Consider the following 16,134-nt stretch of genomic DNA (forward strand, 5'->3'; position numbering starts at 1 on the left):
GCCTGGTTCTGGACAGCAATCAGATCTAACTTGGAATTTCCTGCCTTTGATCTTATTTTAGACTCCTGTTTCAAAATCTGTGAGTAAATAGCATGTGCTATAACTGAGAATGAACTCAGTTGTAAAGGCAGGAATTTGATGTATTTTAGTAAATTGCAACTGGTGAGAATTCATAGTCACCTACATTTGCTCAGCATTTCAATTGTAGATCTTGAGATTCCTGGGCCATGGTACAGTAATGTGCACTGTACCAGTCATGCTTCATGCTCCTGACGGTCCAGGGAAACATGGGGTCAGAAGTAAGGAAACCTCCCTTCTCACCTGAACTGCCAGGACAACTTGCCTTTTCGGCACATTGAGTAACCTCTCTGACATTTAATTTCTTCATTTCTCCAGTGAAAAAAGAACGGAAGGGAGATGAACTCAGGTCCACAGTGTTATTAAGGAAGCACTAGCTACTGTGACAAAGAGACTCCAACATGCAATGGCTCAGACAAAGTAGAAGTTTATTTCTTTCTCATGTAATAATTGGAGTTCTGGGTATGCAGTTCTGCTCTAAGCTATCATTTAGGGATCCCGGTTCCTTCCATCTTCCTTCTTCAGCCATGTCCTAGAGACATTGTCTTCATGCAGATGATTGATTGTATCTGCATTGTTCCAAGTTGGCTGGGAAGAGAGAAGAGGAAGCAGTCTGCAGCCTGGAAGTGGCGCGTCACATCTGCTTAATCTCCAGTGCAGAGAACCTGATCACACACACGCTCATACCTAACCACCCTCGAGGCTAGGAAATGTAGTGAAGCGGATCAGGCTGCAGTTTTATTAATATAGAAGAAGAGCACAGATACTGAAGGATAGTTAGCCATCTCTGCCACATCTATGCAGTTCTGTCATCTCTGATTATAATATTGACCAAGTGGCTCTGTCACCGCACTTAGTTGATCTCTGTCTTGGCTTAATTTTGAAATTACTGGCTAACATTTAAGTATTTTCAGCTTAATTTAACAATGACTTAGTTATCTCTTTGAGAATGTAATGATTAAAAATTACTGTTTTCTTATATCTTTAGTGTTTAAAAACTTGCCATTGCAATTTCCCCTTGATCTTTCCATGTTCATGAATCTATAGTTAGGAGGTCTCTGTCTTGTCCTGTTAATTTGGGAGTGCAGGTGGCAGTTGGATTTTTGAAGCAAGAGCTGAGGCTAAGCTTGAGTTTCTAACAGGTATCAGGATTTAATACAGGGTGATGAAACAGACCCACCTGCCAGATCCTAGAGGGGATGTGTAGAAATCCTTAGGTACCAAGAAGTGATAGGTGAGACACTAAGCAGAAAGAAGAACAAGAAAGATATAAATTTTGGACAACAGAACAAGGTGGGTGGTTGAAAAATATAGACAATTTTCTTTTTTAAAAAGGGGCAGGACAAAGCAACTAGGAGTGTCTGGACTATATCCCTGAGTCACAGTCTTGACAAATTTATAAAATCAGCTCAAATTTATTGATTGTGCCCATCAGCTATTCTATAAGCTATTTAAAAAAAATGATAAAAAAGAAAAATTAGTCAAAATATGTGTTTAAAATCCTCAGGAAGATGTTTCCACCGCTTAATTTGTGGGAGAAGAAATTAAATAAAGGCATAACTGATAATTGGAATAGTTGATACAGTGTTAGAAAAACAAAAAGCCCTGGATTTTGTGTCTCTGAAACAGGGTCCCAGTAATGTGAACGAAATATACAGTTTTATCAGTCTGCTGATGACATTGCTCATGTAAACTAGCTTCAAGAATGTGCTCTCTATAGCTCTGACTTTCCCTCCATTGCTGCTCTAAGCCCTTCCTATGGAGGAATTTGGTTGTCAAGTGCACAAAGTCAAGTCTTTCTCTGACCAATAGACAGCTCCATCCTGCCCTCCCCACCCCCGCCAGTTACCCCACATAATTTCTCTGCTGGCTTCTCACAGCACTTGTGAATATAAAAGATTTTTCTCTTCTTTTTCAGATTATGGCCTTCATTTGAAGTTTGGCACTAAATACTTTTGTGTGATATGTGGTTGTATATTTTCATATCTAAGAGAAACTATTGAGAAAGATCAACACCTAAATTGCTTTATCTATCTGCTGCTCCTCTATTATTTTGAGAATGAGTGCAGTTGATAGTTTTATTTCCCTGGAAGTGTTCTTATGGGGCTGAAACACCTTGACAGTTAAAATGATAGTTGCTTAAGTTAAACAAATGCTTCGATTCACTCAAAACTTAAAAATTCTTCCTGATTTAGATTAGACAGACAAAAAAGGCACAAAGACAGGTTGGAGATAAACGTTTTAAAATCAAGCACTCTTTTTTGTAACGTGGTTTATGGGGCATATTGTCACTGGTGTTCTTTTAATAAAGAATGGCATGGTAAGTAGTAATATGTAAATTATTTTTCTTTAATGTATAGAATGCCCTAGGGAAGTTGAGATTAAAATAAAGTCGGATACAAGCTACACTGCCAATGCTTAAGAAACATGTGCACTCTTTTGTGGAATTCCCTGAGAATAGGATGTGTTGATACCTTGAAAGGCCAAATGGTTATGATTAACCTTGAAATATAAGTCAGATGAAAGACACAATTTGTAGCCCAAGGACAGCAAATCAAAGATGATAGCAAATCATATTCCAGCTTGGATAGTGGTTTTGAGAATGCTTAATGAGTATTTGTTAGAAAAGATAAAGTTACTATAGGTTTAAAAAAGGTGTTTTTCTCTAAAGTGTCACACCGAAATAAGGGCTATATTTTGTAAGCTTAGATATCTGCCACCTGTACTTAGGTAACTTTGATAAAAACAGTACTGTTTTACTCCACTCACTCACCTCCTGGAGACAGTCATCTTTCTGGACAGTTTGGCTTCCTCACTGCCGTAATCCGCTATTAGCCTAACCAGCTGCTCATCTGCTCCCCAAAGTATTTTGGAATTCCCCCATTTTGGGTCTGGATCAGAGAGTATAACCCCACGTTTTCTTCCATTTAGTTCTATCACTGTTGACATTTGGGTAAGTATATTTTGTGATGTGTCGAAAACCATTTGCTTTTCTGGATACTGTACAGTCTACTTTCTACTGAGTTAGAAAGTAGATTACCTGAAAACTCTGCACTTGGACCCCGTTAGCTGAGGCTTTTTTGCTGAATTGCATGTCATGTTATACCCATCGTTTTATCCAGGGTGTGTTTTAAAAAGAAGTAACATGAAATTCCCTTTTGCTTATGTTATTGAGCACATTGCTCATTATATCACTCTGTATTCCATATATAAAGTCTAATGTGAGGAATTTCCTTCAGAGTTTAGGGGCACAAAAAAGTTTGTTTTGTATAATAAAGGGTATTTTTCCATCTTTGAGAGAATAAAAGATGTATAATTTCCCTTATTTATATATTTACCTGAGCCTGGAAGCACAGGGGCAAATTTGAATGTCAGTTGTAGCAACTGTGTCAACAAATTTTATAAATTAATTTAAAAAATAGTCATTATGTAAACCAGGAGCCAGTAAACTATGTTTTCGTAAGCAAAGTTTTCTGCCTCCTGTTTTTGGAAGCAAAGTTTTCTGGAGCACAGCCATGGTCTATGGCTGCTTCCTGCTACAATGGCAGATTCTAGTAATTGCTGTCTGACCCTTTCCAGAAAAATATTAACAATCTCAATGTAAATAATCACTTGATGGCATGGGTCAGACCAAATGCAATAGTTCTGAAGGCAATATAGAGCAAGGTTATTACTATAAGCTGTGGCTCCTTGGGAAAGAAAGGCTTAACAGAGAAGATGTGCTATGTAGGGAACTTCGTTCCCACTTTAAATAGTGGGAACGTGTAGAGAGGGCATTTTATGTGGGAGCAAACAGCATAAGTAAAATCCCTTAGGAATAAGCAGATTTTGAGCCTGTGGGACCGTTTTGAAAATGGTTTTAGCCTGATTGGAATTAGACAGTAGTGAAAATGAAGTTGAATACAGGTGAGACTGTTGTTGGAGCGCTTCTACACTAGGAATCAGAGTTTGCATTTAATCTGACAGGCTATTGAAAACCCAGTCTGAATTCCTCACAGGAAAATGATGCGATGGAAGTAGCATTTTTAGGACAGTTAATCTAGCAGCAGTGTATGGGATGAAGTCAAGCAAGACTAAGGAGTTACTGAAGTCAGCCTAGCGTGAGGAACCCAGACGGTGAGTATAGAAATGGAGAGGAGGAGTAGACTTTGAGATGGATGCTAGAAAGAATGAAGTTGACTCTGTGACTGACCAGATTTAGAGAACGGCGGTGGAGGAAAGTGTGAGAGGAGAACTGGGAAAAGATGAAGTGAAATGCAAACAGTTTTTATGAGAGAAAAATCTGTGTTTTGTTGTTGACATCTTCAATGTCTGGTGTTGTAGAGGCTTATAAGAGAGAATAGGGAAGGATTTAGGGCCTAGAAGAAGTCTCGGGGAGAGTTTACTCCAAGGAAGAGAGCGCAAGTCTTGGGCGAGACTTCAGGAAGGAAGATGAGTTTAAGAAGCAGCGTGGACGGCAATAGGCGGAGTTGTATAGCAGTGTTTCCCAATGTGTATCCCAGGAAAGGCTGATTGTATAGACCGTTAACAGTATTTCTAGGAAAAAGGGTGCCATGATGAGATAAGTTTGTAAACTCTGGATTAAGCAAAGTTAATCAAACTTCTTGTTTTAGAACCTCTCAGATTCTTTCATAATATGCACTGTTATTTAGATCTGTGTCTCCAATTAGAGATCCATGTAGTCAACTCCCTGCCTGATGTCTCCACTGGGATATCTGTTAAGCATCTAAAACTTACCTGTCCAAAATAGAATCCATGGTCTTTCCCTACAAAACTTGTTTTTCTGTCTCAGTTGATGGCACCTGCATATTTTCCTTTTGTAACATATGCCATGGTAAGTAATATATGAATTGTTTAATGTGTAAAATGTCCCAAAGACTTGAGATTAAAAAATAAAGTTGCTCAGATCAAAAACCTTGGAGTCATCCATGATCCTTTCTTTTTCCCGTGCTCTCATCTAATCCTTTAGCAACCACAGTGGCTCTATCTTCAAAGATATCCACAGTCTGACCACTTCTCACCTCAAGTGATTCTATTAAAATCTTAACCACTTTTTTTTTTTTTTAAAGATTTTTATTGGGGGAGGGGAACAGGACTTTATTGGGGAACAGTGAGTACTTCCAGTACTCTTTTCCAAGTCAAGTTGTTGGCCTTTCAATCTTAGTTGTGGAGGTCGCAGCTCAGCTCCAGGTCCAGTTGCCATTGCTAGTTGCAGAGGGCGCAGCCCACCATCCGTTGCGGGAGTTGAACCGGCAACCTTGTGGTTGAGAGGGTGCGCTCCAACCAACTGAGCCATCCTGGAGGCAGTTTAGCTCAAGGTGCCGTGTTCAATCTTAGTTGCAGGGGGCGGAGCCCACCATCCCTTGTGGGACTCGAAGAATTGAACCGGCAACCTTGTGGTTGAGAGCCCACTGGCCCATGTGGGAATCCAACCGGCAGCCTTCGGAGTTAGGAGCGCGGAGCTCCAACCGCCTGAGCCACCGGGCGCCCCCACTTTTTTTTTTTTTTTTTTTTTTTTTTTTTTTTTGTAGTAGTAGTAGTTTTCCATTTCACACAGGATAAATGCATTACTCCTTCCAATGGTCTACAACCTGGTTTCTCATTGACTCTGATTTACTATTCTTTTCCTCCCTCAGTCTGTGCCTGATCCATCTCTTTGCTCTTTCTGGAACAGGTCTTAAGCACTTTATTAGCTTAGGGGTTTTGCACTCACTGTTTTCTGTGCGTGTGCCACTTTTCCCCGAAATATCTGTATGGCTATCAACTCCCAAATGCCACCTTCCCTAGAAAAGAGCAACCTTGGCCACCATATTTAAAATAGAAAAGTGTCCTCCCTCATTTCTCATCCCCTTTATCTACTATACTTCCTTTATTTCCATAGCATTTGTCACTTTCTAGCATATTATGTTTTATGTATTATTATTTTTTATTTTACTCTCTACCTTTTCCTGCTAGACTGTAAACTCCATGAGTCTAGGGACTACTGTCTGTTTTGTTCACTGATGTAGCCTAAGCACCTAGAACAGTTTCTGACACACACAATAGTCACCTAAATGTTAAGTGAGTGAATGAATCTTCAAGATGACAATATAGGTCCCTACAGAATCATTGTTTCTCCTCGAGGAGATCTTTTTATCCTGGGTTACCCATGGACATACTTTAGATAATTCTGTTATGATGTCTTATGGAGTTGAAAAGAAGAAATTTTCAAGAAAGGTGAGATTAATACAACTGAGAAGTTGAAGATATTGTGACCTGCTTAAGCTAATGAGTAGATTTAGATAGGGAACGTAGTTTGCAGTCTTAGCACAAGTTTCAGTGCTGTGAAATGTCAAATTTAGGGGTGTAACGTTGGACCTAGATGTTGAAGAAGAAAGCTAGGGTAAATTATCCACTCAGGGAGTTTAGCTTTGGAAGAAAGGGAGGAAAGTAGTTACCGTGTTTCCCTGAAAATAAGACTGGGTCTTATATGAATTTTTGCTCGAAAAGATGTGTTAGAGCTTATGTTCAGGGGATGTCATCTTGAAAAATCATCCTAGGGCTTATTTTCTGGTTAGGGCTTATTTTCGGGGAAACACGGTAGAAGGAGCCTCAGGTTCATTCAGCACCAGGTACCTCCCCTTTTGAGAACAGGAGAGCTTGGTTTTGCAGCCTATTATTTTTATAAAGTAACCTAGAGTATTGTACTGACATAAATTTTTTGAAAGTGATATCGTAATAAATATGTGACCTGAAGCATCCTATTTTTCAAAGTAGTGTAATTTGGAGGGTTCTGTGCTGCATGGGAATTGGATCAATTGGGATTCTTAGGAAATCCTATTATTACTTCTGTGTCTCCAATTTGTTACCTGCCCATCTCCATCCTTTTTGCATACTTTTTTGTTTTTGTTTTTGAGAACCCAGTAGGAATGAAAGGTGTGAGATCAAATATAAAAAATTGGTGCTAATTGCTTGCTTGTTTCTGTTTTAGGAGATAAACAATCTCTTGATGTGTGAGTTTCTAGGTCATTTCTGTATTACCTGAAAAAAGCTCACCTAGGCTTCATACTTGTCACTAGCAGTTGGATTAGTGCTTAAATGAAAGCTTATTCCAAAGTGAGGCATAATTTAAACAATTTTGTGAAAGTTTGATTCTTTCTCCCTTAAAGTTTTGATCGATAAAATAATTAATTTCTATTTCAAACATGTGGTTGAACTTTCAAAATCGTGTTATTTAGGCTTGAATTTTGGGATTTTTTTGTTTGTTTCTACAGTGTGAATCCATCTGTTTCAAAATTAGCTCTAATGAGAAACACCAAGAGCTGTTGAACATTTTAGTTTGTTTATGAATCATGGCATTTGAGGCCTGAGGTGGTTAACACTGAGGCTATGCCAAGGATTACTCTGTAGTGCCCTGTGTTTTATTTCCATTGTTGTCTTTGGAATGAATTCCTTTCATGTTATTTGAGGAATAATTGGTTTGAACTCTCTTTCCAGAATAACAAATATTCTTTTGTTTTGGTTACAGAAATCTGCATATGTACATGTAAGAGAAGCAAAAATGTCTGATGATATCAGGAAAAGGTTTGAATTTCCAAATTCTGTTATTCAATCACAGGTAATTTTATTCATTCATTCATTCATTCATTCATGTATTATGTTTCATGGTAACAAATGAACCTTTTTTGTGGGTTATTACCTGAACTTTATATTTTTAACATTGACTATTTTATCCTCCTATATATAGAGATATAATTTTATTAAACAACTTTTAAATGAGTCAATTTGAAAATTTATATTTGACAGGAAAGTAAATATTTGAAATTGACCAATCTCAGCTTCTGTTTATGTCATGCTTTTCTTCTTAGGAATAATAAAACCTTTATTAACCCCTGAGTATGTAATTTTGGTCTATAACTAATTAACTGGAAGAAATAAATGGTTATACATCTACAGAGTTGGAGAGATTAATATTTTAAAAGGTATATTCTACCCCTGTACAATATAGGAGTATATTAAGAATAATAGATTTTTATAATAATGACATTCAATAAGTAAAATATCCTGCATTAAAAAATTCAATCTGTATACTAACTCAGGCAAGAGATTTATTTTAGAGAGCTTTTCAATTATTGGGGTTAAAACAAAGATGGTTTTCTAGTTCGCCTTCAGCTAACCAGAAGCATTCTGGTTACTCAAGGTACCATAATAGCTGACTGCCTTTTCTTGTGAGAGTAAAGCTAAGGGACCAACAGAAGCCTGCCTGAAGACTTAACAACAGTACAGCGTCTTGGATACTTTCAACAGTTAACTTCGGAGATGCCTGCTGTGGGAATTGACTTAGCTGGGTAGTGGGGAACCCTTCCATGAGGAGAAGAACACTCCTTATGCAAGATTCCCTTCTACCTGACTGGGTTGGAGTCATATCCTGTGCAGCACAGGTCCTTACCATGAAGAAGAAGATGAAGGTGTGGAGGATACTGTCCACAATTTTTGTTATTCTGTGCCTAGAGTCCCTTCATTAGCATAGATAATCAAGAAATGCCTATCCTATGTGTGTTACTGTTAAATTAAGCGCAAAGTATTTATGTATTGTAGGATGTCTGTTTAAACTACTCTGTTATGGAAAACTACAGTAGCAATATAAGCTGATATAGCCTTGGATTTTGTATTTTAAAATCAACTTAGGCTATAGCCTCTGATTTGTTAGACGGATACACTGAAAGTTAAATTAGAGAAATTGAACTTGGTAGGCAGTGGGGAGATGTTTATTATTAAGCTTATTTTCTCTTAGTCCTTTTTCTGAATATGAATGATAGCTTTTTTTGTTCCTTTTGTGTTTCATATTGGTTTTATTAGGTTCTTGCAATTGTGCCCTCTCCTTTGTGAATACTTCTTATTGTTCTTTTGTAACCACTGCTCTGTGTTAGCACCATATTTCATTGATTCACACACATTTTTTCACATTTTAACTAACATCTGTGAAATTAGGTTGCATCTAGTAATTGATGGCAGCAGTTTTTATACAGTTGGTATTGCTTGCACTTGGCCATGATTTTCTAAATGAGTCTGGAAAAGCTCTTTCATTAATATAAAAACAGAATTCTAAATTGTAAGAAACATTGTATAACATAGATTAATTGGCTGTTTTTTTTCCTGTCTTTGTAGTACATAAAATAATGTCATATTTTGCAGTTAATGGCCAGTTTACATTCAATGAAATATGGTATATTTTGTAAACAGGAACCAAAACTATTCATTGGTCCTCAATACTTGTTACTATCCCTTTACCTAGGAGGTAAGAGACAGTTAATAGATCTAAACCTAATATTTATGTAAATGAATACTTGTATTGCAAAACCGAGACCATCAGTATTGAAGTTTTTAAGCATTTACGTGTGAAATACAAAAATAAACGAAGGAGTGGGTACTGTGTTTTTAGTTGAGCTTTTCTGGAGACTTTGCAAGACTGACAGGTATTTGTTCACAGCTGTATCATACATTGGTCCCAGGTGCGGTATCAACAGTTGTGGCAGTTGCAAAGTATTTCCCAACCCATACACAGAATGGTTGTCATTGTTGCTAGCTTACGTTCTAACAGAGCAGTGCTGGGTCATGCTGAAGAGCTAGGAGAATGAGGTCGAGGTGGTAGGAGGTAATGATATTTAGGTATTTATGTAATCCACACTCCCATATGAATCTTAATTTTGGGCTTTTGGACCAACGCAAGATATGGGAAATTTTAGAGATTTATGAGACTGGAAGCCTGTTAAAGGGCTAAAACCCATGAAAAAATAATAAAGAAATTGACTCATAAAGCCTAGAGGAGGGAGAATGGTCGTGGTCGCAGGAGTCCTGTTGGTTCAGATCTGTGTGGGCCGTAGTCATGCAGATGAGGATGCGGTTTCTCCATCTTCGGTAAGGGCACAGTGAGGCATGATGGAGTTCATTTCGATGCAAAGATGATTTTAAAAGCTGTGGAGTTTCTCATTTGTCTTATGGTTTCATGTATTAAGCAATCTCAAGTTATCTTCTAACACTGACAGCAATTTGAACTGAAAATCAGGCAATTTTCTTAACATCTATGAACTCTAGTTTGCTTATTGGGATTAAATATGCTTACCTTGAGGGTTGTTATAAAGATAAGACACTATATATAGACAGTAACTAATTCAGTGCCTTCTACATAGCGCACGCTCAATGAATTGGAATTTTATTACCAATTAACTATCTGGCATACTCATACTCATATCAACTAGTATTAATACTAGTTACCTTCAAATGCACTATTTGGAGAGAACTTTTAAGGACATGTATTCATTAATTTTGTTGTTGTTGTTGTTTGTTTGTTTGTTTTGTTGTTGTTTTTTTAGGCTGTGGGTCATCTTATTGTTGCAGTCCTAAAGGAAAACGGTTTTTCAGAAAAGATCCATCAATCCACAAACCAGGTCAGTGTTTTAACTTTGTGCTTTAGTCCTATCCAGATATTGCTTTAGTTCTATTCAGACCACATATGCACTTGTTTTGTTTCCTCACAGTTCAGGTCACTGTAGACATGATTTTGAACTGTAAGAAGTCCATTGCCTTCCCCCTCCCTGCCCCCCCCACGTGCCTTTTTTTGGTTTGCTACATTTTTCTTCCCAATTCTTTCAAATTTTAAAATTTGAAAACAGACTCAGGAATAAGAGTGAGGGGAGTATTCTTAGGACTATTAATGAAAAATAACATGGGTGGAATGAAGGTAGGCATACTTGAGAGAAGATTGATAGGGTTAGCTCTGAGGGGATGTTTTTGTTTAATAGAGAAAGTGAACATAGTAGTTCTGTTTGGGTATGGGAGATATCTCATGATTAGATAGCCCCATATGTGAGCTCTAAGTTGGAAAGGTCATGCATTGACAACTGGAGCTGGAGGAAATATTCTGTACTATGCACAGGGAAGGTGAATGCTAAGAACTGAAGCAATGCCAGCTTACTGAGATATATACCACTTGGGTTTGGTTGACCAGCGTTGTGTATTTCAACACGCTGATGCTCTGTCTAAGGTAAACTCTATGGAGAATATAGGTGATAGAAAAAAGATTTTTTTCCCCTCACAACAGAAACAAATAGATTTCTTTTCTCTCACATTCCTTTTGATTAGTTACTCGAAGGCACATTTCTTTACAGCTTCTGCTGACATGTTGAAGGAAATGTAGGGATGTACTTCACTAATTGGCATTTATGTGTTATATATGTAGTTTTATAAATTAGGTTTTCTTAGAACCCTGATCTTAATCCTGCCTATAATCACATTATGTACTCTTGACAAGATCTAGCGGTTTTACTTAACCCGCCAGAATTTATTGACTGTCAATCCCTGTAACTAAATGTTTCCTCCTCTATTAATAAATGAATATTCACTTCCATGAGGATGCAGTATTACCTGAAGCAACAGTTTTTTATTCATTTATTTTGTTTTTCTGCCTTAGTAATGGAGTGATGACATTTAGAGCCCTTTGATATTGTCCATCCAGGTGAATAAAATTCCCTTCTGAATAAAAGAATTGAAATATAAATATTACTTTCCTGCAGTGACTGTTAACTATATTATTCTGTTATAATGAGATCCTAAGATTGAAAAGGCTCTCAGAGCCAGCTTCAGTGGGAAAACGGCCAAAATAAGATGTTGATTTTCATTCTTTTAGTTACTCTATGGGAGCTAGGTAGGGATCTTACTATTTTTTCTCCAAATTATGTATTTCTGCAATAAAAGGAAAGAAGCATTGCTTCATTATATGTTCTTCAAAGAAAAATAAAAACAAAAAACAAATCATAAAACCCCCCAAACCATGTGTAAATTCAAATGGACTTAACCCACAATATATTCAAATGTAGGTTTATCTTTAACAGTGAGCTTTTATTTTTGTGGGATGGGGGTGGGGATCATGGGTTCCTGAAAAAGTTACGAAAGTGAGAGCCTCTGCTTTTATAGGATTTTCTGAAATAAAGAACTTATATTTACTTATGTACCCTTCCGGTACTTTTCTCTGAGAGGTGACAGATTCATGGTGTGTGTGTGGATGGGGAATCACCATCTCTTGGGCGTAACAGTTTAGAAAAACTTGTTGGTAGCCATGGAACCCGCAGCTTGCTGGTCGCCTGTCCTACTTCTCTCTCTTCCCTCTGGGCCCACATTAGACTTCAGTAAATTTGGTCAGGGACATTGTGGGGGTGGCGGGGTACATGTAGGTGATAGAGGTTGATGGTAGAAAAGCAGGAACGTTTTCTGAAAATGTTATTGTTGTTTAGGGCTTGAAGCATAGGTATGATTTGGAGTTCAACTTAGACTAATTGATCTGCTGGTATTGTTTGTGTGGTTAAATGGCTTTGATAGCGTCCTGAGCTATAGCCAAGTGTGATTAGGTTGGTGCAAAAGTAACTGTGGTGTTTGCAATTATTTTTAAGCTTTTAAACCAAAATTACTTTGTACCAACCTAATAGTTTTGATCCCCTGTTAGCTCTGTCTTGTTGTTCAAACTCAAGTCAGACCTGTCTGCAGCCAGCCTTATTTTACAGCAAAGACACCAGATAAGAGAGTTTTATTTTATCAGAACCATCCATTGCCTCGCTTGGAAAACCGACTTTCACGTATTCTACAAAATGCTGTGACAACAGCGTCGTCTTTGCAGAGGAAAGCCAGCCTCCTGTGAACGAATTACCCTTTGATGCATGGCTCGGAATGCGTATGCATTTGCTGCTCATCTGAAGTGTCCTTTCACCCCGGTTTGATTTTAGACTCCTGCTTTGAACTTGCTGTGGGAAAAGTGCTGCAGTGATAATGCGGTGGTTCGAACAGCCTGCTGTGAAGGTCTCGTGGCGCTCGTGGCTCAGGAACATGCAGAGTTCAGCTACGTTCTGAATGGGCTGCTCAACCTGATTCCATCCACCAGGTACTCTTTCCTTCACGCTCGATCAGTTAAAAATTTAAATTTTTAGAAACAAATTCACAAATTTGCCAGGAAGGGTCAACAGCCACCCAAAGTGCCAGTTGTTTTTCTTTCCCTTAAAATGTCATGTGTTTGATACGTCCTGTGTGGTGAGAACATGCTAATTTAAACTCTGCAGTTTGGGAACTTGTGGTCATTTGCTGTACTTAAGTTTTGGGGCTCTCCTTAAATTTGTCATTGCTTTTTTTTTTAATGAAGAAATTAGCTAAGTAATTTAGAATTCACAATTGCAGTACAAATTCCTGACTTATTTTAAGAAAGAAGGTTGCCTATAAACAATACTACTTCCACCATGGTAAAGTTTATACACCATTGACAATACTTGCTTAGCCTTCGGCACTAGTACGTGTATTAGAAAATAATAGCACTAACCTCGTTAAAAGTTTTTGTGATTTAGACATGTCTTCCCCTGATTATTCCAAGTAAATAATGTTCAGTGTTCTGAATTTGTTTGGTTTGACCATATTTCTTCCATTCACGGACTGAGGATTATGGAATTACAAGGGATGAAAGGGGCATACACCGTTCTGAGAGGGTCAGACAGGACTGTATTTGAGCCATCCTGTGGAACTGAGCCTCTCTTATAAAATATTCTCTGCAAAAGAGATATCACTTTTTGTTGCAAGAAATGGTCTTGCTCTCAACACTGTCAATTTTTCCGTCTTTAAGTCATTTGGGCTTCTGTCCCTTCTCCCAACGCTTAGTCAGCTCCTGGGCCCTTTTTGGTGGAGTTACTTGTTTTCCCAGTGTTTTTTACTCACTGGAAGCTTTATTGTAGTATCATCAAAGCTGAATACTTAATCTTTTTTTCAGCTCTAACTTTCAGTCTATTGAAGATGCCTTCCTGGGCTTGAAGTGTATTAGGTTGAATAACCTCTGGCCTTTTAACCTTTCTTCACAAATCTTATTTTGTTCCCTTAGATCATGTCTTTATATCTTTTTAGAACCTTGATTTTTTTCTTTATACTCTGCTCTCTGTAGTTATAAGTCCAAACCCTTTACCATGAGATACACGCCCTTCCCAAACTAGCTCCAGCCTTCCATTCAACTTGCATTTCCTGCATGAACCCTTCTCTCTAACCATACACAACTGTTCCCAATTCCCGAGTCTGTGCCTGTGCTCTGCCTCTGCATGGACTCTTTCTGACGTCATCTGCTTCATCCTTCAGGGCTCAGCTCAGATGTCACCTTGCCTGCCCAGACACTTCCCCCTTCACAGCTAGGCTACTTGTTCTTTCACAGTATTTTTTTTTTTAACTTGTATTTTTGTATGCCATACACTCTTTGACAGTTAGAAAATGAGCAAATATTTCTGAATAAGGATTTGATCATGGCTAAAAACATTAATTTTCTGTCTTCCTTTTTCTTTGTGTGCATGCCCACAAGTGAGTGTACACACACACACACACACACACACACACACACATGCCACAAATGCTTTTAGAAGGATCCCTTATCTACCCATAAAAAAGTAGTTTTTGAGGAGGCTTTTAAAAAGTTAAGTTTTATGTGTTTTCCTTTTTGTAACTTATTGGTTGATCTTAAGCAAACCACCTAGATTTTTGCTTTTCTCCTGTTTTTCTTTTCAAATACAGGTGATGGTATTTGTTTCCCCCAAATAGTTTTCAAGTGCTTGCATATCCAAAACCATAAAATCTACTTGCATTGTATAGTTGTAGTATTTATATTTAAAAGCAAGAGTATGAGCAGCTAAGGGGGCCAGGGTAATGTCTCTGTTTGTGTAAGGGATAATTCGAGCAGGTCAGATTATACCTGTAATTCCAGAAGACCAAGTTAGAAAATTATGCTGGTGTGGGATATTCTTCACATATCAGCCAGCATAAGTCCATCATCACTATTGTAAACTGAAAAGCATAAGCTTTGCTGATGGTGAATCAGCATATCATCTGTCAGTAACCTTAGACTTTTTAAAATTTTTAAATGTATTTTTTGAATAGACAAAACATTCACATGGTAAAAAATTCAAAAGGGTATATGAGGCAAAGTTTCTGTCTTACCCCAATATCTCAGTTTTTCTCCTTGAGGCAGAACTCTTACCAGGGCTTATCCTTTCAAAGATATTGTATGCACATGTAAGTTAAAATTTATGTGTATATGTTTTTCCTTTAAAAAAACAGAATTAGCAGCCTACTATGCATAGAATTCTTTATTTTGTATTTTTTTCAGTGAAAAAATATATTTTAGAGATCATTACTTAACATATATAAAGTGCTTTCTAATTTTTTCCAGCTGCATAATATTCCACTGTATGAATGTGCCCTAATTTACCAATTCCCTAATGTTTTCAATTACTTGCAATTACAGGCAGTGCTTCAATGAGTAATGCAATATTACACATATAGGTGGCCATTAGTTTTCATAGGTCTTTGGAAATGTGGCTGAGATATAAAAGAAAGCCTTGAATTTTATAGTACCACAGATATGTGTATAGGAGTTTTAACAAGTGAAGGATCCTGGAAAGAATTAAAAAAAAAAAGTTTGTTTATCTGAGAATGTTCATGTTTTTTAGATTGTTAGCCACAGGGAAATGCTGACAGAGTAGACCCTGAAGCTAACCAATTTAATTTTTGAATCAATTTGGTCATGAAATGTGTTATATAAGTGCTAAGTTTTCTTTACTGTTGCCAGTAGAGGTAATAATTATATGTGAAGAATTTTCTTCATTTGGTTTATTTCAAGTAGCAGAGCTGTGTGGCTTGTAGTGATTACAAAGACTATACTTTACATTGTTTATATCTTTATAAAAAGCAAAATAGGAATTAAATTTAAGAAATGAAACTAAATTTAATTAAAAACAGCAGACCCAAACAGACTTTTCCAAATGCTGCTCAGGGAATCCTTTGAGAGAGAAAAACCATCTTTATCTTTGGGATCTAAAAGCGGGAATGACTTTTGTCACTTGCTTGTGCTTCTTGACTGAGACATTTTGGATCTTCAGTTTCAAGTATTTAAATTTGTACTAGAAAGTGTCTTCTAGAAGTGCCTTCTTAAAATAGAGGTTTATTGGAATGTAAAGGCACCTTGGGAACAGAGCCACACACTGATTGCTCAGTTTTGATGTAGAAAAT

General features: G+C 37.4%; 1 protein-coding gene across 2 annotated transcripts in view; it reads left to right on the top strand.

Moving 5' to 3' along the window:
- The window catches only part of FOCAD (focadhesin), a 274,355-nt gene that overhangs the window by 19,428 nt on the left and 238,793 nt on the right, over positions 1–16,134 (top strand). For both annotated transcript variants that reach the window (XM_019750360.3, XR_012495704.2), the window contains 3 exons: positions 7,586–7,675; positions 10,431–10,505; positions 12,834–12,988. In XM_019750360.3, the coding sequence (XP_019605919.3) occupies positions 7,619–7,675; positions 10,431–10,505; positions 12,834–12,988 (287 nt within the window). In that variant the 5' untranslated portion in view covers positions 7,586–7,618. Of the gene's footprint in view, positions 1–7,585; positions 7,676–10,430; positions 10,506–12,833; positions 12,989–16,134 lie in introns of those variants that run through there.

Source organism: Rhinolophus sinicus, chromosome 16, assembly GCF_057876585.1.
Source record: "Rhinolophus sinicus isolate RSI-liver-muscle chromosome 16, RSI-T2T, whole genome shotgun sequence".
Classification (NCBI taxonomy): Eukaryota; Metazoa; Chordata; class Mammalia; order Chiroptera; family Rhinolophidae; genus Rhinolophus; species Rhinolophus sinicus.